We start from the raw sequence: 27,388 nt of genomic DNA on the forward strand, positions 1-27,388 counted from the left end.
GAGACCAACTAAGTTTGTTATTGGTATGAGCTTTTGTGTGCATGCACACGAAATAACAATACCAATAACAAACTTAGTTGGTCTCTAAGGTGCTATTGGAAGGAATTTTTTTTAAAATTTTGTTTCAACTACGGCAGACTAACACGGCTACCTACCTACCTGTAACTAGTTTTATACCAAAACAAAATAAAAATATTCCTTCCAGTAGCACCTTAAAGACCAACTAAGTTAGTTCTTGGTTCCAGTTACAGATAGGTAGCCGTGTTGGTCTGCCATAGTCAAAACAAAATAAAAAAATTCCTTCCAGTAGCACCTTAAAGACCAACTAAGTTAGTTCTTGGTATGAGCTTTCGTGTGCATGCACACTTCTTCAGATACACTGAAACAGAAGTCACCAGACCCTTCTATATAGTGAGAAGGTGGGGAGGGGTATTACTCAGAAGGGTGGTGGGATTGGGTGATTGGCAGATAGCTGTGATGAGCCTGCAACTTATCACCAAACTTAAAACCATGGAGAGACCTGGTCTGAACAAAGACGTTGGATTCTTATCTCATTATACATGACAAAGCCATTTTTCACCTTCTCACCCCTTGCTTTTTCCTGTAAGACCTATTGCAGTCGTTAAGAGTCGTCAACAGGCTCATCACAGCTATCTGCCAATCACCCAATCCCACCACCCTTCTGCGTAATACCCCTCCCCACCTTCTCACTATATGGAAGGGTCTGGTGACTTCTGTTTCAGTGTATCTGAAGAAGTGTGCATGCACACGAAAGCTCATACCAAGAACTAACTTAGTTGGTCTTTAAGGTGCTACTGGAAGGAATTTTTTTATTTTGTTTTGACTATGGCAGACCAACACGGCTACCTATCTGTAACTAGTTTTATACCAGTTTATCGTGGCTCCCCCCCCCAAAAAAATAATCATCATCATCCCAGGAATAGTTTGAAAGCGACAAGAATTGTTTGCCAAGACGCCCAGCCTCACCCCCATTTCAAAACGGGGCGCAGGTTTTCCTGCCGAGAGGGAAACTCCTGTACAAGCAGCTGGTCCCAGGCGACCCCTCGACACGGGAGGACAACGCGGCTCTGCTTTCAAAACCAGGGAGGGGGGGGATTAATTTCAGCCTCCCTTTTCGAGGGATTCATCTGCGAACAACGTCAAGAGCCCCGGACCGGGAAGAGGAGCCGAGAAGAAGCTTAGCCCGCCATTTTGGGCTGGAGTCGGAGAAAGAGAGAGAGAGAGAGAGAGGCCCGGCTTTTACCTCAGGCCCAGCGCCGCCCAGGTCGCCTCGAAAGGCATGCTGGGACTTGTAGTTGCCGCCCGCTCCTTCGCTCGTGCCCTGAACGGACGCGGGGACTACGAGTCCCAGCAGCCCTTGCCACGGGGGGGTGAAGAAACCCTAAAGGCCCGCCCTTGATATGTGAGTGTGTGTGTGTGTGTGTTTTGGTAATGCCTAATTTTGGGCTGCCGGGAGGAGGAGGAGGAGGGCGGAGATTTACCTCAGGTTACCGTTTAACAGGCCGCCGCCGCCGCCGCCGCCTCAGCCGCCGCTCCTGTTGCTACTGGGCTTGGGAGGCGAAGCGACCTCGGGAGGCCGAGAAGGTGAGGAGCGCGAGGCGCCTTTTTAAATCTTTTATTTATTTATTGTATGTTTGTGAGAGAAAGAGGGATAAAAATTTTAAAAAAATAAGGCAAGGGGGAAAAGGAAGGAGGCGGCGGGTGGTCGAGACTCGGCGGGTTGGGACCGAATAAGTAAGTAAAATAAGTGAGTCAGTGGAAAAAAATGTAAAGTATATCTTCAAAAATATTGTAAAATTAAGGACTGTTAGGAAGACGTTGGAAAAAGAAAATTAGGTGGCTTTGGTTGAAATGACATAAAGATGAGTTGAGGAAATTGATGAAAGAGAGGACGTTAAGCTGCAATATATTGTATTAAATTATTTAAATGAAAATAGGGTTGGAAGGATTTGCTGAAATAACGATTTCAATTGGAATACAAAATTGGGAGGTGAGAGGAGGTCAAGGAAACAAGCAAAGGAAGAAAGTTGTGTAAAGGTTTAATCAGTTCTTTTTATTTTTTAAGTGGATGTGTTTTTCTTTTTTTTATTATTTCTTTTTGTTTTTTCAGTGGTGGTTGTATTTTCCTTTTTGTGTTTTGTATTGTTCTTTTTTCTTTTTGTAATTCTTAAAACTCTGAATAAATATTATTATAAAAAAAAATAAAAAAGATAAAAAAAAGAAGTGAGCAACAGAGAGAACAGATTTTGGACCGGGTTGATCGCGGGGCTTTTCAAGCGTGTGCCATCCCTTTTTAAGGACCAGCAAAACTTGTCCCACCAGAGAGGTGCAGGGAGCAGGGCCAGTTTTTTTATTTAAAAAAAATGAAATTGGGGTGTGTGGGGACAAACCTCATTCGGAGAGAGAGGAAGGAAGCCTCCTGATTATTGTTGCGGCTGCTTGTTGTTAGTTCGTTTAAATCTGTTCGGTCCCTGCCTGGCGGTGTATCCGAGTCAGGCTTGTTTAGAAAGTCGTGCCCGCAGGAAGCCTTTGCCCTTCGAATGGGTGAGGCTGGTTTGGGGTGTGGAAATGTCCCCGAAGGTTTGTTTCGCAAAGTTCAGGGAGGAACCTTGGTTTTAAGAAAAGAGGTGATAAGGGATGAGTCCAGGGGCCACCCGTGTTCACTGGGGCTGCCAACCTTGCTTGTAAAAAAGAGAGCCTGCCCGCCTTAGCAGATTTCGCCCGGGATCTGGGACTAATCGCCAGTGGCGTAGCGTGGGGGGTGCAGGGGGGGGCCGGCCGCACCGGGCGCAACATCTGGGGGTTAGGGTTAGGGGGCGCAAATCCACAGGTTAGGGGGCGCAAATTACTTGCCTTGCCCCGGGTGCTGACAACTCACGCTACGCCACTGCTAATCGCACCTCTTGCCCAGAAGTTGCAAGAAGCTCCTTTCTCAGTGCCACTTTGCCATGACCCGAGAAGCCTCTTCAAGGCTTAGCCCATCATTTGCCGTCCTTCCCTGATAACTTCCCCTCCTGCAGTTTTTTCTCCTCCCCTCCCTCTGTTTCATTCTGTTAACTGCATCCTGCACTTCCTCTTTTAATCTTTATGTTGCTTGCATTGCTTTTATCACACTTTTATCAGTAGGATAAGGTTTACAACTTGTATCAATATACAAGCGAGACTGGCTGACTAAAGTATTCAACTCCATTGACGTATATTTGAGGAAGAGCAAAGAGCCTGTAATCGGAAGCACTGATGGGGGAAACCCCATACCTGAATCTTTAGCCCACAGCTAAAGATCCTGGCTCTAGATTCTAGGGAGAACCACTGACAAGAATTCCAAAATGAGCTGAAAATCACTTAATCACTAGCTTCTGAAAACTTCTTTGTTTTTCCCAAATCCCACAATCATTTCCAGCATAATCTGATTTCCCCCCTTCTAGTTGCCTTTCCACTTTTTTCATTCCCCAGCAACATAACCTTCTATTTTTTTCCTTTGTTTAAGGCTGTTTGTTTAAAACTTTAATGGCGTGTTCATAAATCCTTGAGAATAAGACGGCCCTTAAGTTGTGGTAGTACAATCAAAGTATAAGGAACAAAGTAGTCTGTATTGTGAATATGTATTCTGAATAAAGAAATCTGCCCAATATTTATTAATGTTCTGCATTTTTATGGTGCTTTCTGTCCAAGCTTCTGTACATAAAGGCAAGTATATTTTAACTGTGAAAGTATATTAGGCCTGCTAGGTTCATGTTTTGAATGCACAAAAGTCTTTTGGTGATCAAACAAATAGCCTCTTGGTTGTAAGGCATCAAAATGTACTGATTGCAGGAAAACCTCTGCTGGACAGCTCTCAGTTAAGCCAGAGCTGGCTTAGTGTGCCTGCTTAGAACACACAAATCTTCCAGCAAAAAATACACTATTGAAAAGCATTAAGTATATGAACATTCTAAATACAATTCCCTCATGCCTCCAAAGCCATTGATAAAAATTGATACAAACCTGGCAAATGAAACTTGATTTACCACAAAACTGGCCATTCAGGAGTTAACATCCATAAAAACTATCCTGCATACAGGAGCTTAAACAACCTCACAGACCAGGGGTTGCCAGTGTGGTGCCTGTGATTGTGAAAGCACCTTTGAAGTCTTCGCACAAAGCCTTGGAGCACCCTTAGTCATGAGGTGGTGTGGGTGATTACATACTTTTTCCCTTGAAAAATACATCAAGCTGAAGGAGGAAGTTGAAATTGTGATATTTTCCCAATTCCTCTTTTAGTTCTATGTGCTTTTCAAGGCTCATATTAATTCTAAGATCCCTTAGAAAAGTAAAGTGTGTGCATGCTTTTTATCTCTCTCTGCGGAGCTGGAGGTTGGTACTGAACTAAAGGAAATGGAGAGAGGTTACCAGAAGGGATGGCATCCATGGCACTCAATCCAAAATCAAATGAGTTCATGGGCTGATAAAGATTGGCACCCCTGCCACATATAGTACCTACACACAAGCACTTGGATTCACTGGGGTAAAACATTTTAAAGTGTAGTGCAAAGCTTCTGTAATTGTAGGATGGTTATGCAGATAGTCAGTAGATGACTGCTTTTATAGAGAATGATTGTCATTGTGCTATCAAGTCAATTCAGATTTAGTATGACAAGCACAGCAAGGACTTGGACTGCATGCACACCATACATTTCAAGCACATCACTTCCCCTACAGTATCTCAGTAACTTAGTTTGTGTTGGGAAATATAGCTCCGTGAGAGGTAAACTACGTATGGTGTGTACACAGCCTCCCACTGGTATTCCCTCAATATTTGCCTATATTTCCAATATTTCCCTCAATATGCACCAATATGTGACATAATTCCAAGATGAGTAAGGATGGAGCCGGAATGCACTATACTAGGCAGGAAAAGTGGAAGCCCAGAATTATCAACATTACCCAGAAATCACAGTCCTGTTCTCCATTCCGACCAACCAGGCAAGGGATGGAGGATCTATGGCCCTTCAGATGCATTTAGGTTCCAGCTCCCATCAGCCCTGGCCAGCATGGCTAATGGTCAGAGATTATGAGAGCTGGTGACCAGTATCATGGCTCTGTTGGTAGAGCATGAGCCTTAATTTCAGGGTCCTGGGCAAAAGATTCCTGCATTGCAGGGGGTTGAGCTAGAATACCCTCATCCCTTTGAACACTACAACGAGAGAGAGAGAGAGAGAGAGAGAGAGAGAGAGAGAGAGTTAGGCTTGAACTAGACAAAGGGTGGGGAAGGGGAGAGATAGTTAGATCCTCTAAGAAGCCAGGCATGGCCAAACTTGACCCTCCAGCTGTTTTGGGACTACAACTCCCATCATCCCTAGCTAACAGGACTAGTGGTCAGGCATGATGGGAATTGTAGTCCCAAAACAGCTGGAGGGCCAAGTTTGGCCATGCCTGCTCTAAGCAATATTATTTGCATTATTCTGCCATTGAAAGGAGGATACTTGCCCTTTTCTCATCTTGTTATTGGCATGTGCCTAGTTCACCTCTGTTTGTTCCCATCAGCGAACCAGTATTGACTCTGGAATGTGAACTTGGCTAGAAACTTCATTTGCTCTATGAACCTGCCAAGCTAAATGGGTTGGTCAGGTCAGTCTTCAAGCCAGTGTCAGCATGAGGAATACCACGGAACAACAAGAAAATTAACAAGTCAGACCTCTCACTCTTTTCTCAGAGGGGAGCCTGGAAGCCATTTATGCCAAGAACTGGAACCATCGCTTATCTAAATGAATAGTGGAAAGACTTAGTGCCTTGCAGATTATTGAACTGTTTAATCAACTTGGCACATAAGAAACACGTGGTCCACAAATGGGCATTAGTGACCTTTTAAAACTGAACCTTTCCCTAGAACAAACATATACACTGCTGATAGCATACTGGGACTCTGAGGGACAAAATCATTTAAGGAAAATTCAACTTTGGAAGTGAACATTCATTGCATTTAGGCATGAAATGTCAGGTCATTGATAGCTCATTTTAAAGATCAATAATGATTCTATCTAGATGGGTTGTTGTGCCAGTCTCTTGCAGCAAAATGATAAGTATTGTGACACCTTAAAAACTAATACATTTTGGCACAAGCTTTCGTGGACTGTAGTTTTCACCAAATGCATGAAATGCTATCCTGGGTTGCAAGGGTTTACGTCTGTGTATATGATTTTTTGGGGGGTGGTAAATAGTGAGGTCAGAAGGAAATAGTACAGGTGATGATATTTATGCTATAAACAGTGGCCATTCACACCCACACACACCAGTTGTGTTGATAACACAGACATCCTAGCATTGGTAAGCCAATTAACACATGTAGTATGATAAAAATCCATTGTGAAAGTTCATTCCACAAGTGATTGCATTGAGTCTCTTGATATATTGCAATTAAGCAGTTAAAAGTTGTTGTCAATTATTTAAAGTAACTCATGGCAGAAAAGGAGTACATTTTTTTAAAAATCTGGTTTAGTCAGGGCTTGAATGGGGCCTGCGGTTTCTTCTCAGTTATAGAAGTTAAGAGAAGTACTTCTGTGTGAAAGTGTCCAGAGATCATGGCCTTGGCCATTATCTTGGGTGGAGTTCAAAATTTTCCATAACTGCAGTGTGACCTAAAAGTGTTCCATGAGTGACCTGTGATAGATACTTTGAAATAAAATATTTAAAATAAAATTAGCTGGAATTTCCTGCCTGTGAAAACAAGGGTTGTTAACTTGGGCTAAGACTCCAGAATGATCAACATGAGTCCTCTCAGCTATGTAAACATACCCTAATGGGAGAGGCTAGGCTGAGGCTGTGTCATGATGGGTCTGTGACTCTTCTGTGCATACCAGGAAAGGCCAATCATCAGAACAAGTAACTTGACTATGAATTGACTCATGAAGGAAGTGGCTTGGGGACAAAGGTCTGCAGGTTTGCTGTTGAACTGCATCTTTCTATCATTTTTCTTGTGTGATTTGGAAGCACTACATAGAACACCATGTGTCAGCATGAATTTGCCATGACTTTCACTGCAGTAGAGACGGTTAGTGGTTTTGTGCACCCTTGGAGTTTTGGTCTAGATGGAGCAGAGGAGGAGAAAATGCAAACATTTGACCATAAATATCTGGGTACTATGCTGTCTGACCTTTTATGCTGCTCATATGCTATTGCTTGTGCTCCAGAGTAATATTATGAAGAGTTCATTCTGGCATATTTGCTGTGTAAGGCTTTCCTAATCATTGTTTACACCAATGGCATTGATGCTTCATATGTTGCTGGTGTGCTTACACAATGTCCCCAGGCTATAGTTGGCTTTTGTTTTAACTGGGGTTGGGTAAAGTGTGCACCTAAACATGCAATCTACAAATTCGTATTCAGGAATATAGATATCTAGCATGCATATCAGAGGCAGGTTTGGCTGCAGCTCCCTGTGAAGTATACACTCAGTGGCAAGCCTTGATTTGATGGTATTCAATATGTAAAGCAGCCCTAGTACACACAGACTGGATGAAATCTGTGGAGCTTTCAGAATGATTCAGAAATGCATTTGGAACACAGAGTCCACATGCATAAAGGGGTTTACCTTGATTATGGTTCATTTTCCTCACAATACATTCTGGGAGAAAGAGGGTCCCAAATTGGATCCACTAGATAACTGTACTGTCTGATCCCTTCATGAATTCAAACCAGGGATTTAAAGTACAGTACCATCTTTAAGGATGGTTCTGGTGTCCCTTCATCCTACCAGTTCAGTGTTGCTCAGATGCTAAACATCAGTTTCTGCATTCTGCTGCAGGGCAATGCATTTTAGTTAAGTTCCAGTTCCTCTTTTGGTAACCAGATGCAGTAACCCACAGTCAAAAGGTAAACTTTACATGAGTATAACTGCAGTTAATTAGAATGTTGTTTTGAAAAAATCTACCGTACATGCACTAAGAATCTATAAAATAGTCATGTCATCATGTCATATATGATGTTATGCACAGGAAACATTAAATTATGTCTGAAACTTTCAAGCTGCAGTTAAAGGAGGTAGTGAGTGTGCTCTTCCTTTGTAGTCAAAAGTTGGCAGTTTTTAAATTTTGTGCCTGCATGGCAACAGAAAAAGGTGCCAAAATCAAAAAGGGCCGATTTTTTATTTCAAAGGAAGAATTGGGAGCACACTTAGAATGCACTTCTGATTGTTCTTTCACAAGCTCAGCTTGAATTCAACCCATGTCTCCAAAAGCTCTTCCTTTGAACCCCTACCTCAAGCCATAGTTGCAAAAGGAGACTCGAGAGGGCACACTCCTGATTTTTTTCCTTTGGAAATTACATTTGTGGTGTCCGGCAATCAGAGCTGACCGGCCTATGAGGTGGACTTGAAGCATCCACCTTGGGCAGCAGAATCCCAAGCGGTGGCTCCCCCATGGGCAACACCCCCAGCCCTGCTGCTGCTGGAGAAGTGAAGAGAAGTGATGCCTTCTTCTCTTCACTTCTCCTGTGGCGAGGGGTGGGGACCCTGCCCACCCCCTGTCATTGCTAGAGAAGGTAGGAGAAGTGGCTGCAGGTTTCAGCGAGATCTTGCAGCCCTTTCAAGAGATCTTGCCAGAACCCAGAAGCTGCAGCCATGCAACCCTGATAATCAAGACTTCAATGGGACAGGGAGGCATCTTCTCTCTGACCAATGAGAATTTTCTGGAGCAGCACTTCTGCATTTAGTTTCCAATCTATTACTATTTTTTTTCTATACAAACAAATATATTAAGGTGGTGTACAGAATCTCACTTAACCAAAAACATGAGAAGAAAGCAGTGAAAACTTCTTGCATTTTTGTAGTATTTTCTTTATTTATAAATATAAATAATAAATAAACAAAGCATGTGGAGACTGAAGCGTTACTAAAGGGCAGCAGCTCTTCCGCCTCACATCAGGTTCTCAGAGAGTGGCCTTGTGACCCTAGATGCCTTAAGCCAGCACCCCACTTATTTCTTCAAATTGTCAGGTGCTCTTTTCCACCAATGGACCACCCTCTTAGGTGAAGGAGTGTCAAATTCTCTAAATTACTGCAAGGGTGTCATTCAAAAACAATGAATTTCCCCTAGCTACCAGCAGACCAGCACCTAACTAATAGTTTCCATTGACAAAAAGCCACCAGTTATCCTGGGCTGTTAGTCTAACAAAGGCATATGGCTGCTATAACAATATTTTGTTCTTTGGGAAGCAAAAGGTGAGCTTGCTTATATGTACAGTATCTCCAGGTGATATAACTGCAGTATGCATCTATTCTTCTAACACTTTCAAGTTGATAAGTGGCAAGAAGCCCTTTCAAAGCCTGACTTATCAGTCACATTTAAGAGCCATCAGTTATTAAGTCTTTGTGTTTGGTCTCTTGGATACACCCAATAATTCTTACTAGGCAGATAAGTATTGCTGTAGCTTTTATGGTTGTCTGTTCAGTCTTTTCAGGTGTGCACTGAGATTGCTCACGAGCAGATTTTCATTCTTTGTTTTCCTTTATGGGAACACAGAGGGGCTGATTTTTTTCCATCCCCAAATATTGACTTTGCTTCATAACATCTATGCTATGGTGTATTATTGTGATCTCCCAGCATTGTGTATATTGGGAGGGGAGATTCCTGACAAACTGTTCTCAATTCAGGTAAGTAGCCGTGTTGGTCTGACGCAGTAGAAATATATATAAAAATTAAAAATTAAAAAAAATTGTCTAGTAGCACCTTAGAGACCAACTAAGTTTGTTCTTGGTATGAGCTCTCAATTTGTTCATTCAATAAATTTCTATAACACACTTCATCAAAAATAACCTTAGGGTGATTTACATACATAAAATTATTAAAGCTACAAAACAGAATAACACATTAAAACTGGTATTAAAATCCATAGCCAATAGCAGCAACCAATCCCCCATTACAAATGGGCAGGACTGATAAATTGCCCCCAAATATCTTGGTGAATGAAGATGTCGTCAACTGGTATAAAAAAATCATGTAGTGTTGACACCATAGGGATGGGAAAGAGTACTATTCCTGGCTACCAGAGAAAAGACCCTATAAGTCACTGCCCAATGTGGCACAGTTACTGGTGGGACTTTCAGAGTGGCTGATCCTGCAGATCTTGGAGCCTGAGCAGGTTGATATTTACAACATAAGGGAAGGTTGCTGCCAGATATAGGCATTTATTTATCTTTTCATATGGTCATGCCCACTTCTGGCAATGAGTCCAGCCTATACCACAATTTTGTGTGTCCCCAAACAAGTTGCCTAAATTTGGGAGGGGTGCTTGTGTGACAGAATAGCTCTGAAACCACCAGCCACCTGGCTTTCCCCACAAGAGTCACCCTCTGATATTATCTGCTAAAAGTTACAGATAGAATTAAAGAACAATGAGCACATTTTGATCCTGGAGGAGTGAATTCATAGTCCTTTCACCCTTAAGCCCATTCCTGGTTGGTTTTCTTCATTTCAGCAGCCTAATTTAGATGTGAAAAGTCACATTTTTTGTTGTGATTCAACAGTTGTGAGATAGAAACCCTTGATGATCTGGAAATCTCCCTGAGATCTACCAGTAAGTCTATCATCTGCCTGCTTCTGCCATAGTAAGGGCATCTCTGAGATGACCAGGGAGAAGGCTTACAATGATCTTTTGCTCTGCCTGTCTTCTGATGTTGCATGGTCTCAGGGGGTGGGTGTGGAGGAACAGGACATTCTGGTTGAACCGTAAACTAGTGTGTAATGGTGACTTTGTGGTGTCACACACACTCCTGGGTTCTCTCTCACAGAGCAGTTGTTCTTCTGTGGCCGATGTGAAAAGAAGAGACAGGTGTGTGGTGATGGCAGTGCCATTCTTCCTCCTTCAGTCTCCTAGTTCTTCGCGCGCGCGCTCTCTCTCTCTCTGGATAGTTGGGCTTATACGGCCTCAGGAGAGGGAAGAGTCTAGCTGAAGCAAGAGTAGACATGTGCTCCCTCCCTCTCCTGGCTCTCTCTCACAGAGAAGTTGGTCTTGAGATAACCTCTTTGTGGGGCAGAGGGCCCAGGAGTAGGTTTGTGTCTCCTCCTTTCTTCATATGAAAGTACTCTCAGTTATTATCTTCCGCAGAAGCAAGCACTTCTTTAAATTGTCCTTTTAAAAAATGCTTATATTTTGATAGCATCTTCAAGGAGCAACTCTTCAGTTCCCTTTCCCTGAAATGTACTATGGAACATGCTGTAGAGGATGAAACTTGCCATGTGTTGGACCAGAGATACTGTGTGGAAAGGCGCGTGTATAACCAAGGGACCCTACAAAAGCAACTGCACAAGAAGGAGAAGACCTCTCTGCCTCTTGCTCAGAAGATAGCACGTTCTTGTCGGTAGGACATATTAGCTGTTTATGCAGTCAGTAGATTAATTGGTATGGATGCCAAATTGCCCTTCCACTCACAGAAGGGCTCCTTCTGTTCATGGGAGGTTCCTACTGGCAAGATCGGGTTTGTGTGAAAGCATTTTTTTAGATTTCCCCCTGTAGGCCCCAGAGTCACCTCCCACACTGTTCTGGAGAAAGTTAGCATCTCAGAGGGAAGAGCATAATCTTCTAATGTGCTGGCATTCCACTGTCAAAGAGTTCTTTAAAATAAAAGGTAGAGAACATACAAGGACTCATTCTGCATTATCAAAGTAGATACAATATATTTCCCATGATTAAGGTATTTTCTGCCCATACACAAGAAATGTACATTTTGCCAGTTACTTTCAGCTGATACAACTTTTTCTCTCCCCCTCTCTCTCTTGTATTTTTCAGCTGCTCTTCCAAGAAAGCCAAATCTGTTCTGTGTAGTTTTTTACCTATTTTTACATGGCTCCCCCGCTATCCAGTGAAGGAGTATTTGCTGGGAGACATTATCTCAGGAATAAGCACTGGGGTCATGCAGCTTCCTCAAGGTTAGTGAAATTTAACTTTTAAACTTTATTCTTCTTTTTGGAATCTTCAGAACAGCCTTGAGAGATCTTTTGGAGACAGTCAGCTTCCAGCTGATTGTACAGTCACTTTTCATGAGGGTATCACATGCCTTCGGGGGATGCATAATGCAGTACACCTCATATGTCAATCAACTGAGGTGTTGCATTCATCTAATGGGAATAAACCCCCTCAGTTTCCACAATGGAAATATCTTGTTTAAAAGTCCTCCAATATGAAAATTGTGTATTTCTGTAATAAAGTCAACAATTTTGTCATTGCAATGACTACCCTTTGAGGCATTGCATTCACACTTGTTAAAACCTGTCGGCCTTTGTAATTGATGGCCTGCGGTAGTGAGTGAAGCTATTTTGCTGAATTAGTTTAATATCCATCCTTTATAGGTTTTTTGGTGACTCTTAATGTGGCAAGTCCCGATGACACACAGCCTTTTGACTCCACAATCTATACCACCATCAGATTATGTCCTTATTTTAGTACGTGCAAGCAAGCAGAATAAATAAGCTGAGTAATAATGTGAACAACAGATGTGCAGTTTTTTCTGCAGAAAATTTCCCCCTCTTCTTGCCATATTTTTTCCTTCTGCTCTCCCAGAGTGAATTCAAATCTGACTGAATATTGGACTGGCCGATTCTGAGAAGACTCATGGGAGCAATTCCTACATAAAAGCATATACTAGTTGTAATTTAAGGACTAGCATGTACAGGCTCTCAGGCTAAAATTGCCTCCTGCCCCTGCTCTGATGAGGTCTGCTTGCCTTCCCCAGTTGCTACCTCGTTGGCAAGTGGGGCCAGGGCAGAGGAGCAGTGGCTGCAGCCCTAGCAGCCGGTTGATGGTTCAGTTTGGGTTCACCACTTTCTTCTCTTCATATTATTGACTGTCCTGCTAGTTATTGATGAAGGATGTATTGGGGTGGGGGAGACTGTACATTGTGATTGTCTGGGCACAGTATCTGTTACCAATGTGGCATGTATATGAACATTTTTTTCATTTGAATAATTAGTGTTGAATCTGAGTTCATTTCACCAATGCTTCTCTTTCTTTCTCTCTCTCTCTCTCTCTCTCTCTCTCTCTCTCTCAGGATTAGCTTATGCATTACTGGCAGCAGTACCCCCAGTATTTGGCCTGTATTCTTCATTTTATCCAGTCTTTCTGTACACTTTTTTTGGAACTTCCAGACACATATCAATAGGTAAATATTTTAGCATGCAAACGTTTGTTTTCTTTAAAGGTCAGATTAACAAAATGCACTTCTGCATCAGAAACTGTTAGATGCAACCCCAGATGAGTATTGCCCACTGTTCCATCTTCTTACTCGATACCATTTTTAAAATTTTGAAGTCAAATCTACTTATATTCATCATGCCAAAGTCATAGCTGCAGCACGAGGGCACAGAAGTGGCCCATAACCTCCATGCATCAACTGCTGCCCCAACATTTATTTGGCCCCATCTTAACTATGGCAATGGTGGGAAAGATGAGGTCCTCCAGATGTTGATGGATTCCAGCTTACATCAACCTCAGCCAACATGGCCAGTGGTCATGGATGATGGGAGCTGGAATCCAACAATATTTGGGAGAGCAGAGTTTTTCCATCACTGTTGTACGTCCTTAGGCAGCTCACTTTTGCGCCATTTTAATTTCATTGTGTGTCAAATGTGATCACTTTTAATGGCTTGTAATTCAGCAAAGTTTCTGTGAGAACCAGGGTAGTGCAAATAAGTGTGGTGCTTTGAATACTCAAATGCTATATAAATGATTATTATTATTATTATTATTATTATTATTATTAGCAAATATATTTTGCCTTGTTTTTGTCAACTCGTTTTCAGTAACTGAAAGCTTCTCATTGGCATTTGAATTCCTGTGTTGCAGGGCTTTGGACTAGATGGGCCCTCAGAGCCCCAGCCAACTCTACAATTCTATGATTCTATTGATGGAAATATTAATTCAGGCCCATAAAGTGTTGTTGGTGTGTGTGTGTGTGTGTGTGTGTGTGTGTGTGTGTATAACTGCAATAAGGAAGATGATTAAATTTTCCTTTCAGAAGCTGAAATATATCTGATCTAGCAAAAACATGTAGGCTTCCCTGGTAATAATAAACATGTATCTCCCCTCAATCCACACTCTTGCAGGAACCTTTGCCGTAATCAGCCTGATGATTGGCGGAGTTGCTGTCAGGGAAGCCCCTGATGAAATGTTTGCCAATACGTACACCAACTCTACTAATAACACAGAACTTGAAAACAGTGCCAGAGATGACATGAGGGTGAAAGTAGCTGTTGCAGTTACCTTGCTCTCAGGGATCATACAGGTAACGTCACTGTTGGTCTAGGAGCAGTTTTGAATATTGCTGCCCAAAAGATTTGAATATTGCTTTGTGGAACTCCACCTGAGTAAGCCCCTGGTTCATCCACCAGATTTTCCATTCAGGATCTAAAATGTGTGCTGAACTTGGCTTCTCTATGATACTGTCCTGTGCTGGCTTTTAAATGATGCTTCCTTGAACATGGCTCTTCTCTCTTTTCATTAGTTGTGTTTAGGACTCCTTCGATTTGGATTTGTAGCTATTTATCTTACGGAGCCCCTGGTCCGGGGATTCACCACTGCTGCAGCTGTGCATGTCTTTACGTCCCAATTAAAGTATCTGCTTGGAATTAAGACTAAAAGGTTCAGTGGACCCCTCTCCTTTCTTTATGTAAGTAACTACATCTGGAAGTTAAAGCACAAAAGGACCATTCCTTAGTGTTTAAAACCAGTTGGGGTTATAAAGTCTCTAGATTCACTGTCCATATCCACAAAGAAATATTAACCAGCTTTCAAATGGATCACTCATGGGTTTTGCCAGGGAATCTTTTCATTTTGTGAGGTTCCTCAGAAACTTCCCTTTCAGATCCTTCAGGCACCTAGAAGTGAGGGAGCAATGATGATTTAACCAGTGAAAGTTTATAGACTGTAGTGTAGACACAACCTAAAGAAAGACAGATTTTTCAGTACTCTGAAATAGTTATGTCAGTTATAAACATATAGCCTTCTGCTTTTGCTTCCTTTTCTTTGTAATGGCCACTAGCATAGATGGCTTTAAAAATAGAGTGGGCAGAGAATTGATTGATCAGTGGCTATTTAATATGACAGCTATATGGATCCTCAGTGTTCAGCGGTGGTACACATCTAAGTACCAGATGGTTTTTCATACTGTTCTCTGCTTTCAGAAGGCATTTGAGTTGAAAAGCAAATGATACATCTTCAAATAAATAAATCTTCAAGGGCATTTGTCTGGTCCCTCCTGGCATTGGTCTGCTCCAACAAGGCAGTTTTAATTTTAGTGTACCATTGCAGACTATGAAGAAGTCAGATATTATTTGTGGCCAATTACTGAGCTGACATTGATAGGTCTCGTATATAGCTTATATTATAGGAAACTATGTTAGTGTCAAGGCCAGTATACCTTTTGTTAGCAGCATACGAGCCCAAATTACCACTTTTTACACTGCAGCTGAAAAGAGGCAAGAGGTATGTGTTCTGTGTTCATCTGTTCCATAAAATGTTCATCATGTGTTCATCTGTTCCATAAAATCTGTGCAGTCAGTGTTGGAAACAAAGACATGAAAGCTAGGAGCTAAGTGGCACCTTAAGCCTAAGTTATGGGCACAACAATGGAATGTCTAGGCATTTTTTTTTTTAATAACAAGAATAGAAAGCTGAAAATGAATGAACTGCAGCTAAAATATTATGTTCATTTTTCACATGTTCTAGTCCTTCCCCTGCCCACCCCCCTAATATTCTTAAGAGGGTCTTTTCTCCAGTCTTTAGCTGGAAGTTCCTCCTTTCCTTCCACTCTGCAGTTTTAATCTGAAATCTTAGGTGCAGTACAGAACTCAGAAACGGCTCACGCTAATGTAATTCCCTGTCGCATAATGCGCCTAGAACAATGGGAGTTTCGCACTCTGCCTGCAGCTCTTTTGCCCCTGGCCAAGATTCCCAGCTTTTTGGTAGGGGGATGTAATGGTTCTAGGGGGTTGCTCATGCGCAAGTTTCCACCACTCTTGGCTTGGTTGCCTGGTTGAACCCTTTCTGTCTGGACAGCCCTTCACTTCGTGGCTGTCTCAGTTGCTGGCAGAATCCGTCAGTGGGCGTTTCTTAAACTTCTTCCAGCAAAAAAGTTCTTTGACGCCAAGTCTCCTCCTACTCTCCCTGCGCGGAAGTCTTCTGCGCAGGGAGGGTGTGGGCAGCGGAGTACCCGTGCTCTCCCCGCTGGTCTCCGTTGAAGAGTCCTGGAGCCTTTTCTCCGATTCCCCCATCTGCCCCCCTTCTCTCCTGGTGTTACGTTGATTTCCTTCCCCAGCAGCTGGGCTGCCTCTCCCCCTGCTGGGACCCTCTCCGGCATCGCTCTGGAGCCTTCCTTCCGCCTCTGGCTCTCATGGCAGTTCCCTGACAGGGGAGTAGAAGAATTGTAGACAATGCTGAACCTTGAGAAGGACCATAGCTCAGTAGTAGAACATCTGCTTTGCATTCAGAAGGCCCTGGGTTCAGTCCCCAGCATCTCCAGTTAAGGCTGGAAAATAACTCCGTCTGAAAACTTGTGGAGCTGCTGCCAACCAGTTTAGACAATACTGAGCTAGATGGACCAATGGTTTGACTTTGTACAAGGGAGAGTCCTCTGTTCTTCCTCCCCACCTGCCAATTTTCTGATAGCTACCAGAAATATAGATTGGCCCTTGACTGGTAAATCTTCATGCTGCTCAGAATCTGAGACCATTGTTATGCTGAGTGATAGTGCCCTTCAGATGAAAAAACATTTAATTAGACAATTGGCAAGCAAAGCACTGCAAATCTACTTCCAAAAAATCCCTACATTCCTGTGTATCTTCTGAAGTGATTTCCACCCCCCGCCCGCCAAACAGAGTTCTACCAATCATAAATGGCTCAAGGGACATGCCTTTGGTGTTTCTGCTAAGGTTTGAATCTGGATTTTTTTCCAGTAGAAATAGCAGCTTACTTGTGTCTCTTTAATTATTGGATTACAACAGTGTAAATGACGGAGGAAGAGCTACCAAGATTTTTCAGTATAAGCAAATGCAAACCAGTTCCCCAGAACAGATTTCTTGATATTGGAGAACAGTCAAAGTGAAGCAATCATATGGCTTTTCTGTAAGTTACTTTCCAAGAACTAAGATGCCAGTAGCAAAATAAGATTTTAAAACAGAATGAGGAATACATGTGTCCAACACAGTTTGGGTCACTGAAGAATAGCAGTGGGGGGGGGGGGGGATTAACTGATTTAAACAAATTGTCACATAGAAAAGCCTTTACTAAGAATCTAGTAGTGTCCTTCAGCAGCCTTACATGGGTGATATCAGACTAACCTGATTTACTTTCTACAACTGTATTTGCAGACAGGGATTTATTTAGGATACACCAACTCTATGCAACTTTTGCTTTAGCATTTCTGAGGCTGTGTGAAATATTTTTCTTGAAGGCCGTAAGCGCTAGTCAAATTGGCAAAACACAAATGCACACAAGCCACCATTTTTGTTTTCAAGTGATAATAGTGAGGGGAGGGAGGGAGCGGCTTTCCTCATTCTGACAAAATGCCATTCATATTTATGTGACAGTAGTAAAACCTGGTTAAGCGAAACTTCATTGTGTTAATGGTTTTAACATTATTCATACATTTTAGGATTTGGGTAATTTGTTTTGATGTTTGCATTTGTCACTTAGTTATGACTTATGGTTAGGACAGTTTTTTAGATTTGAAATACTGAAGAGAAGCAACCAAAACCTTTGCCCAGGAATTTTGAGATCGAGCGTATTTAATACATCATGCTCTGCATGCGTTTCTCCTGCAGCCCCCCTTGCCAACTTCTAGGAAAGATCACTGCTGCTTAATCGACACTGAATTTCATTGCTATGGTAACCCTGAAGGCCTGTTGGCAGCTCCCTGCCTGTAGATCAGTTTATGTACTTTTAAACAGATTTGATTTGCTGGAAAAGGTTTTGAAATCATTATTTCCAGTGCTGGTGTGTGTTTGCGGTCAGCACAGATGCAAGTTCTTAAGTTGGTGTAGTATGTTTTGTCTTAAATATTGCTATCCATTTGGAATTTAAGAGATAAAAGGATCATGTGCACTTCTGTGTGGGGAATTTAAAAGTCATTATCAAAGAAAGCTGAGTTCTCTGAACTGAATAAATTCTGTGATTTGAATACCAGTAAATTATACAGATTGAGAAAAACTGATGTATTTTATCTTTCCACATAGCCTCCACTACCACCACCACTGAAAATCCCACTTAGCCCTCTTTAGCCTCAAAGATTTCATGAAGCTTGTCTACTTTCTTTCAAGCCTATTTTAACACCCAGAAGGGATAGAAACATGAAAAGAGATATTTGAGGTTCTTGGGTGCTATATTCTGCATCAAACATCACATTTCCACATAAACATCCACATCTGCTTCTCCTTTGACTATATCACTTATGAATAACATTCCACATTTTGTTGTCTTGCAGAGTTTAATTGCTGTGTTTGAAAACATCACAAAAACCAACATAGCAGCTTTGGTTGTTGGACTAATTTGCATGGTTTTGTTGCTGAGTGGTAAAGAAATCAACGACCGCTTAAAGAAGAAACTTCCAGTTCCTATCCCTATGGAGATCATTGTAGTAAGTGAGGGATAAGAAGGGATGTCTTAAGTATGTCCTCTTAAGCATGGTTTGGAATGTCATTCACTGTGCAGACAAAACTTCAGACTGAACTCCCTCTTGGATTAGCTTCCAAGTTTTCTTATTGTAACCAAGCTGCCTCTTGTTTCATGTGTGTTCTTTTTAAAGGTGGTAATTGGTACTGGAGCTTCAGCTGGGATGAATCTGTCAAAGACTTATGGAGTGGATGTTGTTGGCCATATCCCCAAAGGGTAGGCATGAGGAATTAAACATATCTTCTTAGCCCTCTGTATTTTAATACAGCCAGTCGATAATAGTTTTTCCTTTTTAATTCCTTGCAGATTACGTCCTCCACAGGTACCAGATATCAGCCTCATCCCAGCAGTATTTGTAGATGCAATAGCCATAGCACTTGTAGGATTTTCCATGACAATCTCCATGGCCAAAATCTTTGCTCTCAAGCATGGCTATAAAGTTGATGGAAATCAGGTAATTTGAATGTAATATATGTCTTTCACTATCTGGTCAAAAGCCTGTTGAAATTGGTGGGGAATCTTTCCTAAAGCTAGTTGCTGAAGACACACTTATCTGAAAAATAGCTTCCCTACATTTCCAGGGCCCAGAGAAGATGTAACATTCCTGACCTCCTAACCATGGTTAGGTTGGAAACATTAAATTTGCACTGGCCTCGTATCCCAATTGAAGAATTCCTATGAGTTGGCAAGAGAAGATTCTTCCATTAGAAAGATTTGCTTTCAGTACACATGCTGCCTACCAAGTCAATCTAATACTGTCAAATCTCGGTTGTCGAACGTAATCCGTTCCAGAAGACCGTTCGACTTCCAAAATGTTTGACAACTGAAAACTGAAAGCTGAAGTCTAAGTACAATAGGGGAACTCAAAACGGAAGCCGTGTAGCATGTTCGGCTTCCGAAAATTGTTCGAAAACCAGAACATTTACTTCCAGGTTTTCGGCATTTGGGAGCCGAAACGTACGATAATGGAGGCGTTCGGGAACCAAGGTTTGACTGTATCAACAAAGAATCCTTCCTTGCAAGTTTGGTGCAGGCCACTTCAGCTTTACAAAAGTTTTGAAGTCTTGGTTTTGTGCTTATAAACTTTAAGAACATTGCTTTCCATTTTTTAAAATTCAGTGCTTAAATTATCTTCATGCAGTTCCCCCTCCCCAATTAGTTGCAAAGCAGTTTCTTATTTAGGAGATAACAGTCATGTGTAGAAGTTTGGTATGTATCTATGGCAATGTTTAGCATGACTTCTGCTGGGAAGAGAGAGAGAGAACAGGATGTTGGACTAGATGGGCCATTGGCCTGATCCAGCAGCCCATCTTATGTTCTTACTACTTTTGTTCTCCGGCTTTTTCTGTGTTGACAGGAACTCATTGCTTTAGGCATATGCAATTCTGCAGGATCGTTTTTCCAGACCTTTGCTATAACTTGCTCAATGTCCCGGAGTCTTGTCCAGGAGGGCACTGGGGGAAAGACTCAGGTAGGTGTATTTAGGTTTCACTTGTCCTTCCTGCAGGGCAGTGTTCGAAAGTCCCACTGTTCTTGGCTGGTTTTGCGACAGGGAATTTCATGAATGCAAGCAGTTTCTGAGCTCTGGGTGCAGTACTGCGCCTAAGATTTCAGATTAAAATTTCCAATTTCTGGAAGGAAAGGAGGACCTTTTTCTGCCTCCCCACTTCCAGCCACTCTCTGAAGACTGGAGAAGGGACCCTTGTAAGAATATTAGGGGGACAGGCGGGGGAAGTATGGCTTGGTTTTTGGCAGTCTTCAGATGAGGACCAGACCATGTAAAAAATGAACATAAGATTTTAACTGCAGTTCATTTTCGGCTTTGCTAGTGTGGTGTAGTGGTTAAGAGCGGTAGTCTCGTAATCTGGGGAACCGGGTTCCCGTCTCTGCTCCTCCACATGCAGCTGCTGGGTGACCTTGGGCCAGTCACACTTCTCTGAAGTCTCTCAGCCCCACTCACCTCACAGAGTGTTTGTTGTGGGGGAAGAAGGGAAAGGAGAATGTTAGCTGCTTTGAGACTCCTGAAGGGGAGTGAAAGGCGGGATATCAAATCCAAACTCTTCTTCTCTTCTTATAAAAAAGCATGCCCATACACTAGGTTGTGGTGCCCGTAACCTAGGTTTAAGGTGCCATTTAGCTCCTTGCTTTCATATCTCAGTTTCAAACACTGTTGCAGGGAGGTAATGATGATTATTTTGATGGTGATGATTAGTATACCACCCTTCATCCACAGATCTCAGGGTGGTTCACATTACAATATAAAAACCACAAAATACATAATAAAATCAAACCAATAATCTCCCCTCCCCACAACACATTAAAAGGGTTGTCAATCAGCCAAAGGCCTGGTTGAAGAGGAACGTTTTTGCCTGCCAACTAAAGGTGTTTAATGAAGGCGCCAGCTGCACCTCCCTGGGCAGAGCATTCCACAAACAGGGAACCACTGCAGACGATACCTGTTCTCGTGTTGCCATCCTCTGGACTTCACGTGGAGAAGGTACGCAAAGAAGGGCTGCACAGGATGATCAGTTCATATGGAGAGAGGTGGTCCTTGAGTTATTGTGGTCCTGAGCTGTTTAAGGCTTTATAGATCAAAACCAGCACTTTGAATTGGGCTTGGAAACTAATTGGTAGCCAGTGCAGTCGGACCAGGATTGGTGTAATATGCTGAAACTGTCTTCCTCTGGTGAGCAACCTAGCTACCAAATTCTGCACTAGCTAAAGTTTCCGAACCATCTTCAGAGGTAACACATTGCAGTAATCTAACTTAGAGGTTACCAGGGCATAGACAGCAGTAGTTGAGACTGTCCCTGTCCAGATAGGAGATCAGGGTCATATACCGCCTCACCTTTGGGGGGCAGCTTAGGCTAAATAAGTGGAATTACCCCAAGGCCATCTAGTGAGGAGGGATCTGTATCTATATCTTCCTGCCTCCCCCAATTCTGTCCAAGTCAACATCCTCTGTATTTGCTACTCTGTATGCAACATGTGATGTATGTAAATTTAGTTAATGCCTCTTCTTGTGAGTGTTATTGCTTAGGGCACCAGAGTGCTTGCTTAAGCAGACTCAATCAGACATACAAGTACAGTGGTACCTCAGGTTACATACGCTTCAGGTTACATACGCTTCAGGTTACAGACTCCGCTAACCCAGAAATAGTGCTTCAAGTTAAGAACTTTGCTTCAGGATGAGAACACAAATCGTGCTCCAGCGGCACAGCGGCAGCGAGGCCCCATTAGCTAAAGTGGTGCTTCAGGTTAAGAACAGTTTCAGGTTAAGAACGGACCTCCAGAACGAATTAAGTACTTAACCCGAGGTACCACTGTATATATAGAAAAAGAAATGGGAGGAATATTTGGGCTTGGCAATGCCTTTAAAAACCTTTTAAACTATATATGGGATTCTTCAGAAGTGTTTCTGTGTCATTCCCCCCCCCCCCCCAGGTTGCTGGTACTCTGTCCTCAATCATGGTTTTCCTGGTCATTGTTGCCATTGGTTATCTGTTTGAACCACTGCCACAGGTAAGAGTCTCATATATATGTGTTCATTCCAATCTAAATTGGTACATAAGCAGCAGTAAAACCACTTTTGTTAAAGCATTGCATAATCTGTAATGTTTAGAGCTGTAAGGAGATAGAATGTTCTGTGCTGCAACAATAAGCTCAAAAATTGGTTCAATTGCAGGGTAATTTAATGGCATTGGTGATTACTGTGCATCAGCTTTTTCTAACATCCTTCCTGAATATCTGCAATCGGAGGGAAGGCTTTCTAGTCTGAACGCCTGTGTGAGTCTCATTTGGTTCTGGGTAACGAACAGCAGCTCTTTTTATTTGTCTCCACACCTGTAAGCATGCAAGAAATTAAATATTCTTTAGCAATGAAGCCTTGAGCTTTGTAATCCTAATCCAGCACTTTATACGTGTTACTTTGTCACCTTTTATACTTTCAACCATTGATTCAGGAATAGCGGGACAGAACTATTAGCCAATGATTAGCAGGAACCTCATTGTTTGGGTCCTCAAGTTAGATGCTGCAAGTGAGAAGTCGTTGTTCAATCCACTGGATCCATGCCAATGTGCTGACACATTTATCTTGAACTTAATAGTTCTAGGCTGTTGAGATATTATTTTAGCCAAACAAAAGTATCAGTTTCCTAAAGATCACTGCTTCTCTTTCCTAAGATGAAGATAAGAAACCTGTAGGTCCCAAATAAAGCTTCAGAGATTTTATTGCTGGTAGGCCAGGCCGTTGCCCTGTTCACTTGACTGAAAATACCGGTAAATAAGGCAGGGAGTGACATGATTGGGAAGTGACAGTTTCGCAGTAGCTAAGTAAGAGTCCTTTTGCTTGGTTAGCTGGAGTGGAAGAAGAGCACTTTGCACAAGCCATAAATGGTTTGTCGAAGGACTTGAAGATTAGCATTTTATTAAAAAACAAATATAAGGATTACTTTGTATGCTTTCCTGGGATCTGCACTAACCGTAAAAGGCTAAAGGAGAAATCCCAGTTAAAAACCGGTGCAGGCCAAAGGGTTTTGAATACAGAAAATAATCTTAGTAATCTATTATTCTAATAAAACACTGGAATCTCCATTTCGGACCCTAAAATATAATGAGGCAACAGATTGTTACTTCTCTTTTCAGAACAACAACTTGGGTGTGGAGGTAGCTCAACTGCCCAAGGAAAGGGGGGGGGAGAGAAAAAGCTCAACAACTTTGACTTGTATATTATAGGGCTTATAAAGCATGCAAATGATGTAGTGCAAGGGTGGGGCAACAATAGTTCCCATCATCCTCTCTCAAATAACCCTTCTTGCTGGAGTGGTTGCATTACAACTGCATCTGGAGGGCTCTCATCCTTGCTGTAGTGGGCATGCCTATTTTAAGTTCCCCCAATTTCTTTGGGAGAGAATGCTCCTCCTCTCTGCTGTGAAATCACTTGTTTGACGTGTTTAACTTCTACTGAATGATGTTAACTAATGTCATGGATGCTTTAGCTGAGATTCCTGCATTGCAGGGGTTGGACTAGATGACTCTTGTAGTCCCCTCTGACTCTATAATTCTATGATTCTACAAATTGTACCCTTTCAAGGGAAACACATTGATTTTGATATGGGCCATCCAGGAAGGTTGCAGCTATAGGCACTTTAAACAAAACCCTCCTGATGTTTATCATCAAGGAATCTCATTTGGTTTCTGATGAAGTATATGTGCAGATAAGCAAAAGATCAAAAATGACATGTGACTGCATGACTGTTTACACTTGCTAAACAAACATTTTAAAAAAATATTCTTGTGTATGTAAATAGATCTCCTGCATAGAGCCTGCTAGTTATATACACTTTGGAATCCTTTTTTTTTTTAAAGCTGCAACACAATTTTAAAATAAAAATAAGAAAACCAAACCCTTCTCAAAATATGTTCCTAGGCTGTGCTTGCAGCAATTGTAATGGTCAATCTTAAAGGCATGTTCAAACAGTTTCAAGATATCACTCGCTTCTGGAGGACCAGCAAGATTGAACTGGTGAGTGACCTTGATTCTGATCAAAGTGCATGTAGAATGTTTCTGATATGGTAATCCAGTGGTCCACCTGCAATGTTGTGTCTCACAGAAATAGTTGCACTGTGAGAGTCAAATGATGCAATAAGAACAAAGCTCTAGGCCCCAAAACTAGGAACATAAAGAGATAGTGCAGGAGAGGGTATTGAAATGTGCTTAAGATCAATTAGGCAATTCAAGGTCTCATCTGCCAGTGAAACACTTCCCTGCTTAGAAATGTAAAGCCAGTACAGTGGATACACTGGGTTATATCCACCTAACTTGTATTTAGAGTAGACCAAACAAAATTAATGAACCCAAGTTTATTTCAGTGGGTCTACCCTGAGTTTGACTAGCAGTGTCCTTTCCTCACAGAGGTAGGAAACGCATGGCCATTGCCTATGCAGGAGCAAAACTCAAGGCTTGACTCCTGGCAAACCCTGGGTTCTCTTGCCCTAATCTGCATTGATAAGCTATCACTAAGAACTGCTTCGAACCGTATTTCTGTTTATTCTGTGTGTGTGTGTGTGTGTGTAGATAACCACTTTTATTTCACGATATTTATATAAGTAGGGAAATCCTTTTCTGGGAATTAAAGATTTTTCTCAGTACACCACCTGCTTATTTTATAAGAACAAATAGGGTGTGCAATCCATTTCATCAATGAGGCTTCAAAATAAGGCCTTATTTACCCACACATTTTTTAAAATCCATGTTAATGTGTGCACTTGGTTTGCCTTACTATATTAGGCCTATCACTAGTTTTGAGTGTACTAGTAACAGTTCAGACCTGTTTCCTTCCCACAATTTCCTCTCCCCACCCCATTCCCGCCCGCAAGTAAAATGTGAGTGTGAAACATGGTTAGCCTTTTCTTGAAAGTGGTCTGGAGTGTTTGTAATTGACGCAACAGGCTTTTATTTGAACCTTCTGGAAAGTAGAAACCATATATTACTGATTAGGTGTTTGTTTGTTTGTTTGTTTGTTTGTTTGTTTAGGCTATCTGGATTGTAGCATTTCTGTCTTCAGTTTTTCTGGGGCTCGACTACGGTTTGCTCACTTCTATAACTTTTGCAATGATTACCATCGTGTACAGAACACAAAGGTGAGGCTCACTTTCAAACATTTATTCTCTCAAAGCGAAGCTATTGGTGGTGGGAGTAAAAAGGGACAATCTCCTTCTCCGTGCTGAACCAATACAGTGTAGTTTGCTGAGCTAGCTCGTCCTCCCTACAATGGAAGGTGAAGTCATTCATCAAAATGGTTGATTAGGGTACCACTTCTGCTTGCCAGCAGTTTAAGAGACTTTCTTGCACCTCTTCCAACCCAATCAATCCCAGTGCAGCTGGAAGAATATCTCCGGGAAGAGTTCCTTGGAAAAGCAAACATTTGCGCAGTAGTATAAACGGCATCTGAATCTAAAATAATATTGTAAAACCTAAACTAAATAAAAGTAGTGAAGAACCATAGCTCAGTGGTAGGACTTCTGCTTCGCATGCAGAAGGTCTTCGATAGAGCTGGGAATGTTCCTAGTCTAAAACCCTGGAGAGCCGCTGCCCATCAATGTAGTCAGTCATAAGCTAGATGGACCAATTGTCTTACTCAGTACGATGCAGTTTCCTATGCTGCTAAAGGTAACTCAGCATCGGCATCATCTGTTCTATCAAATTTCTCTAGATTGCTTTAAAAAAACAGGCCCGTCACTCAGTTTTCAACCCGTTTTATGCCTGAAGAACTGGAATTTCTGCTGATGCCTCTCTGTTCTGGCCTTTAATCAAGGCATTGCATCAGAAGAAACCTGTTGGGTTACTTTTGACTTCAGATCTCATCTTAAGTCCTAAAAAGGAGGAGAGCATTTACAGCTCAAGCAGCCAATAAATGGCAAGTTGCAGCTTCTCTTTAGTTAGTCACACCCAAGAAACTACAAGCAATACATTGTATAACAATATTCAGGATCTACGGAAGGGGTGGGGAGGCAGCAAAACTGTCTAAGCAGACCTTATTTGCAACTGAAGTAATTTCCCAAATCTGATCCTCAAACAGAAAGCAGATTTGAAGTGTAGGAAGTGTCTATATGATTCCATGCATGTTGAAATAGGGTCCAAAATATGCTGACGTCGAAGTGTCGTTCTCCCTTCACACCCCTCTTCAATTTTATTTCATAATATTTAATATACTGCTTGATTGTAAAACAAGAAACCTCAAAATAGTTTTCCACTCACTGATTCTGGATAATGGGCACCAAAGAGGTAAAGACATTAGTGGGAGACTCTAACAGAGATTGCTTTTATAGCCTCTTAATACAGAGACTCTTTCTCTACAGTCCACAATACAGAATCCTCGGCCAGATTCCCGGTACAGACATTTACTGTGATACAGAAGAGTATGAAGAGGTAAGAGGGTGCTAAATCTCTTTATACCCCTTAAGAAGAAAGAAAAGTGCTCTCTTTGATTTAAGATGGAGGGGAGCAGTAACAAAGCCTTGGTTGGGAGTGAATCTGAATCCCGTAGGACCCCATACTGAACATTAAGATCCATTCCTACCAGTGCAAGCCCACCACATGGGGAGATGAGAGCAGGAATGCCAAATGGTTCTTTGGGAACTAGCAGCTGGGACATTTCTGGAGGGAGAAATAACCAGAGCCATCTCAGAGATGAGACGGGAATGCAGGGCGTGTGTTCAGTAGTCATGCATGTCTGTTGGTGGGGAATCTTACCAGACTCCCCACCCCTGCTTGACTTAAGATCTCAGCCAGCTCCCCTGCTCTGATTTCTAGCAAGCTTCAGGCCTGTTCCACCCATGTAGCAGAAACAGGAGACTGAATCCTGAGGTATTAGGAAGGACTAGCAATTTGATGGCTTTAATAGTGGTTTAGAAAAATTCATGGAGGATAAGGCTGTGTTCTTCCTCCACTGTCAGAGGTACTATGCCCTTGAATGCTGGGAAGCACAGTTTGAGGGATCAATGCTGCATTCGGGTCCTGCTTCAAGTCTTCCTTCCCATAGGCATCTAGTTTTGGCCACTGAGAAAATGGGATTCTGGCTTGGTCCAGCAGGGCTCTTTTCCCCCCCAACTGCATCACTTCATACTGTAGGTCAGTGAGAAATCAGTTTTTTGAATGCTCTCCAGTATTCTACTGACACAGCAGAAAGGCAGCTGGGTTGTGGCCTTTCTTTCTGAAGCATTAGTTTTTAAT

The 27,388-nt window shown here is 42.2% G+C and overlaps 1 protein-coding gene across 2 annotated transcripts in view; it reads left to right on the plus strand.

Moving 5' to 3' along the window:
* Nucleotides 1-1,293: 1,293 nt before the first annotated feature.
* The window catches only part of SLC26A5 (solute carrier family 26 member 5), a 34,504-nt gene continuing 8,409 nt past the window's right edge, over nt 1,294-27,388 (plus strand). The window contains exons 1-14 of one of the 2 annotated variants that reach the window (XM_079993656.1): nt 1,294-1,423; nt 11,153-11,353; nt 11,782-11,921; nt 13,040-13,150; nt 14,094-14,272; nt 14,492-14,656; nt 18,467-18,619; nt 18,788-18,870; nt 18,961-19,108; nt 20,012-20,125; nt 22,099-22,176; nt 24,083-24,178; nt 25,190-25,296; nt 26,515-26,584. In XM_079993656.1, coding sequence (XP_079849782.1) covers nt 11,199-11,353; nt 11,782-11,921; nt 13,040-13,150; nt 14,094-14,272; nt 14,492-14,656; nt 18,467-18,619; nt 18,788-18,870; nt 18,961-19,108; nt 20,012-20,125; nt 22,099-22,176; nt 24,083-24,178; nt 25,190-25,296; nt 26,515-26,584 — 1,599 coding nt within the window. In that variant the 5' untranslated portion in view covers nt 1,294-1,423; nt 11,153-11,198. Of the gene's footprint in view, nt 1,424-1,547; nt 1,606-11,152; nt 11,354-11,781; nt 11,922-13,039; nt 13,151-14,093; nt 14,273-14,491; nt 14,657-18,466; nt 18,620-18,787; nt 18,871-18,960; nt 19,109-20,011; nt 20,126-22,098; nt 22,177-24,082; nt 24,179-25,189; nt 25,297-26,514; nt 26,585-27,388 lie in introns of those variants that run through there. The other variant, XM_079993657.1, reaches the window with a different exon arrangement.

Source organism: Podarcis cretensis (genome assembly GCF_951804945.1).
Source record: "Podarcis cretensis genome assembly, chromosome: 10".
Taxonomy (NCBI): Eukaryota; Metazoa; Chordata; class Lepidosauria; order Squamata; family Lacertidae; genus Podarcis; species Podarcis cretensis.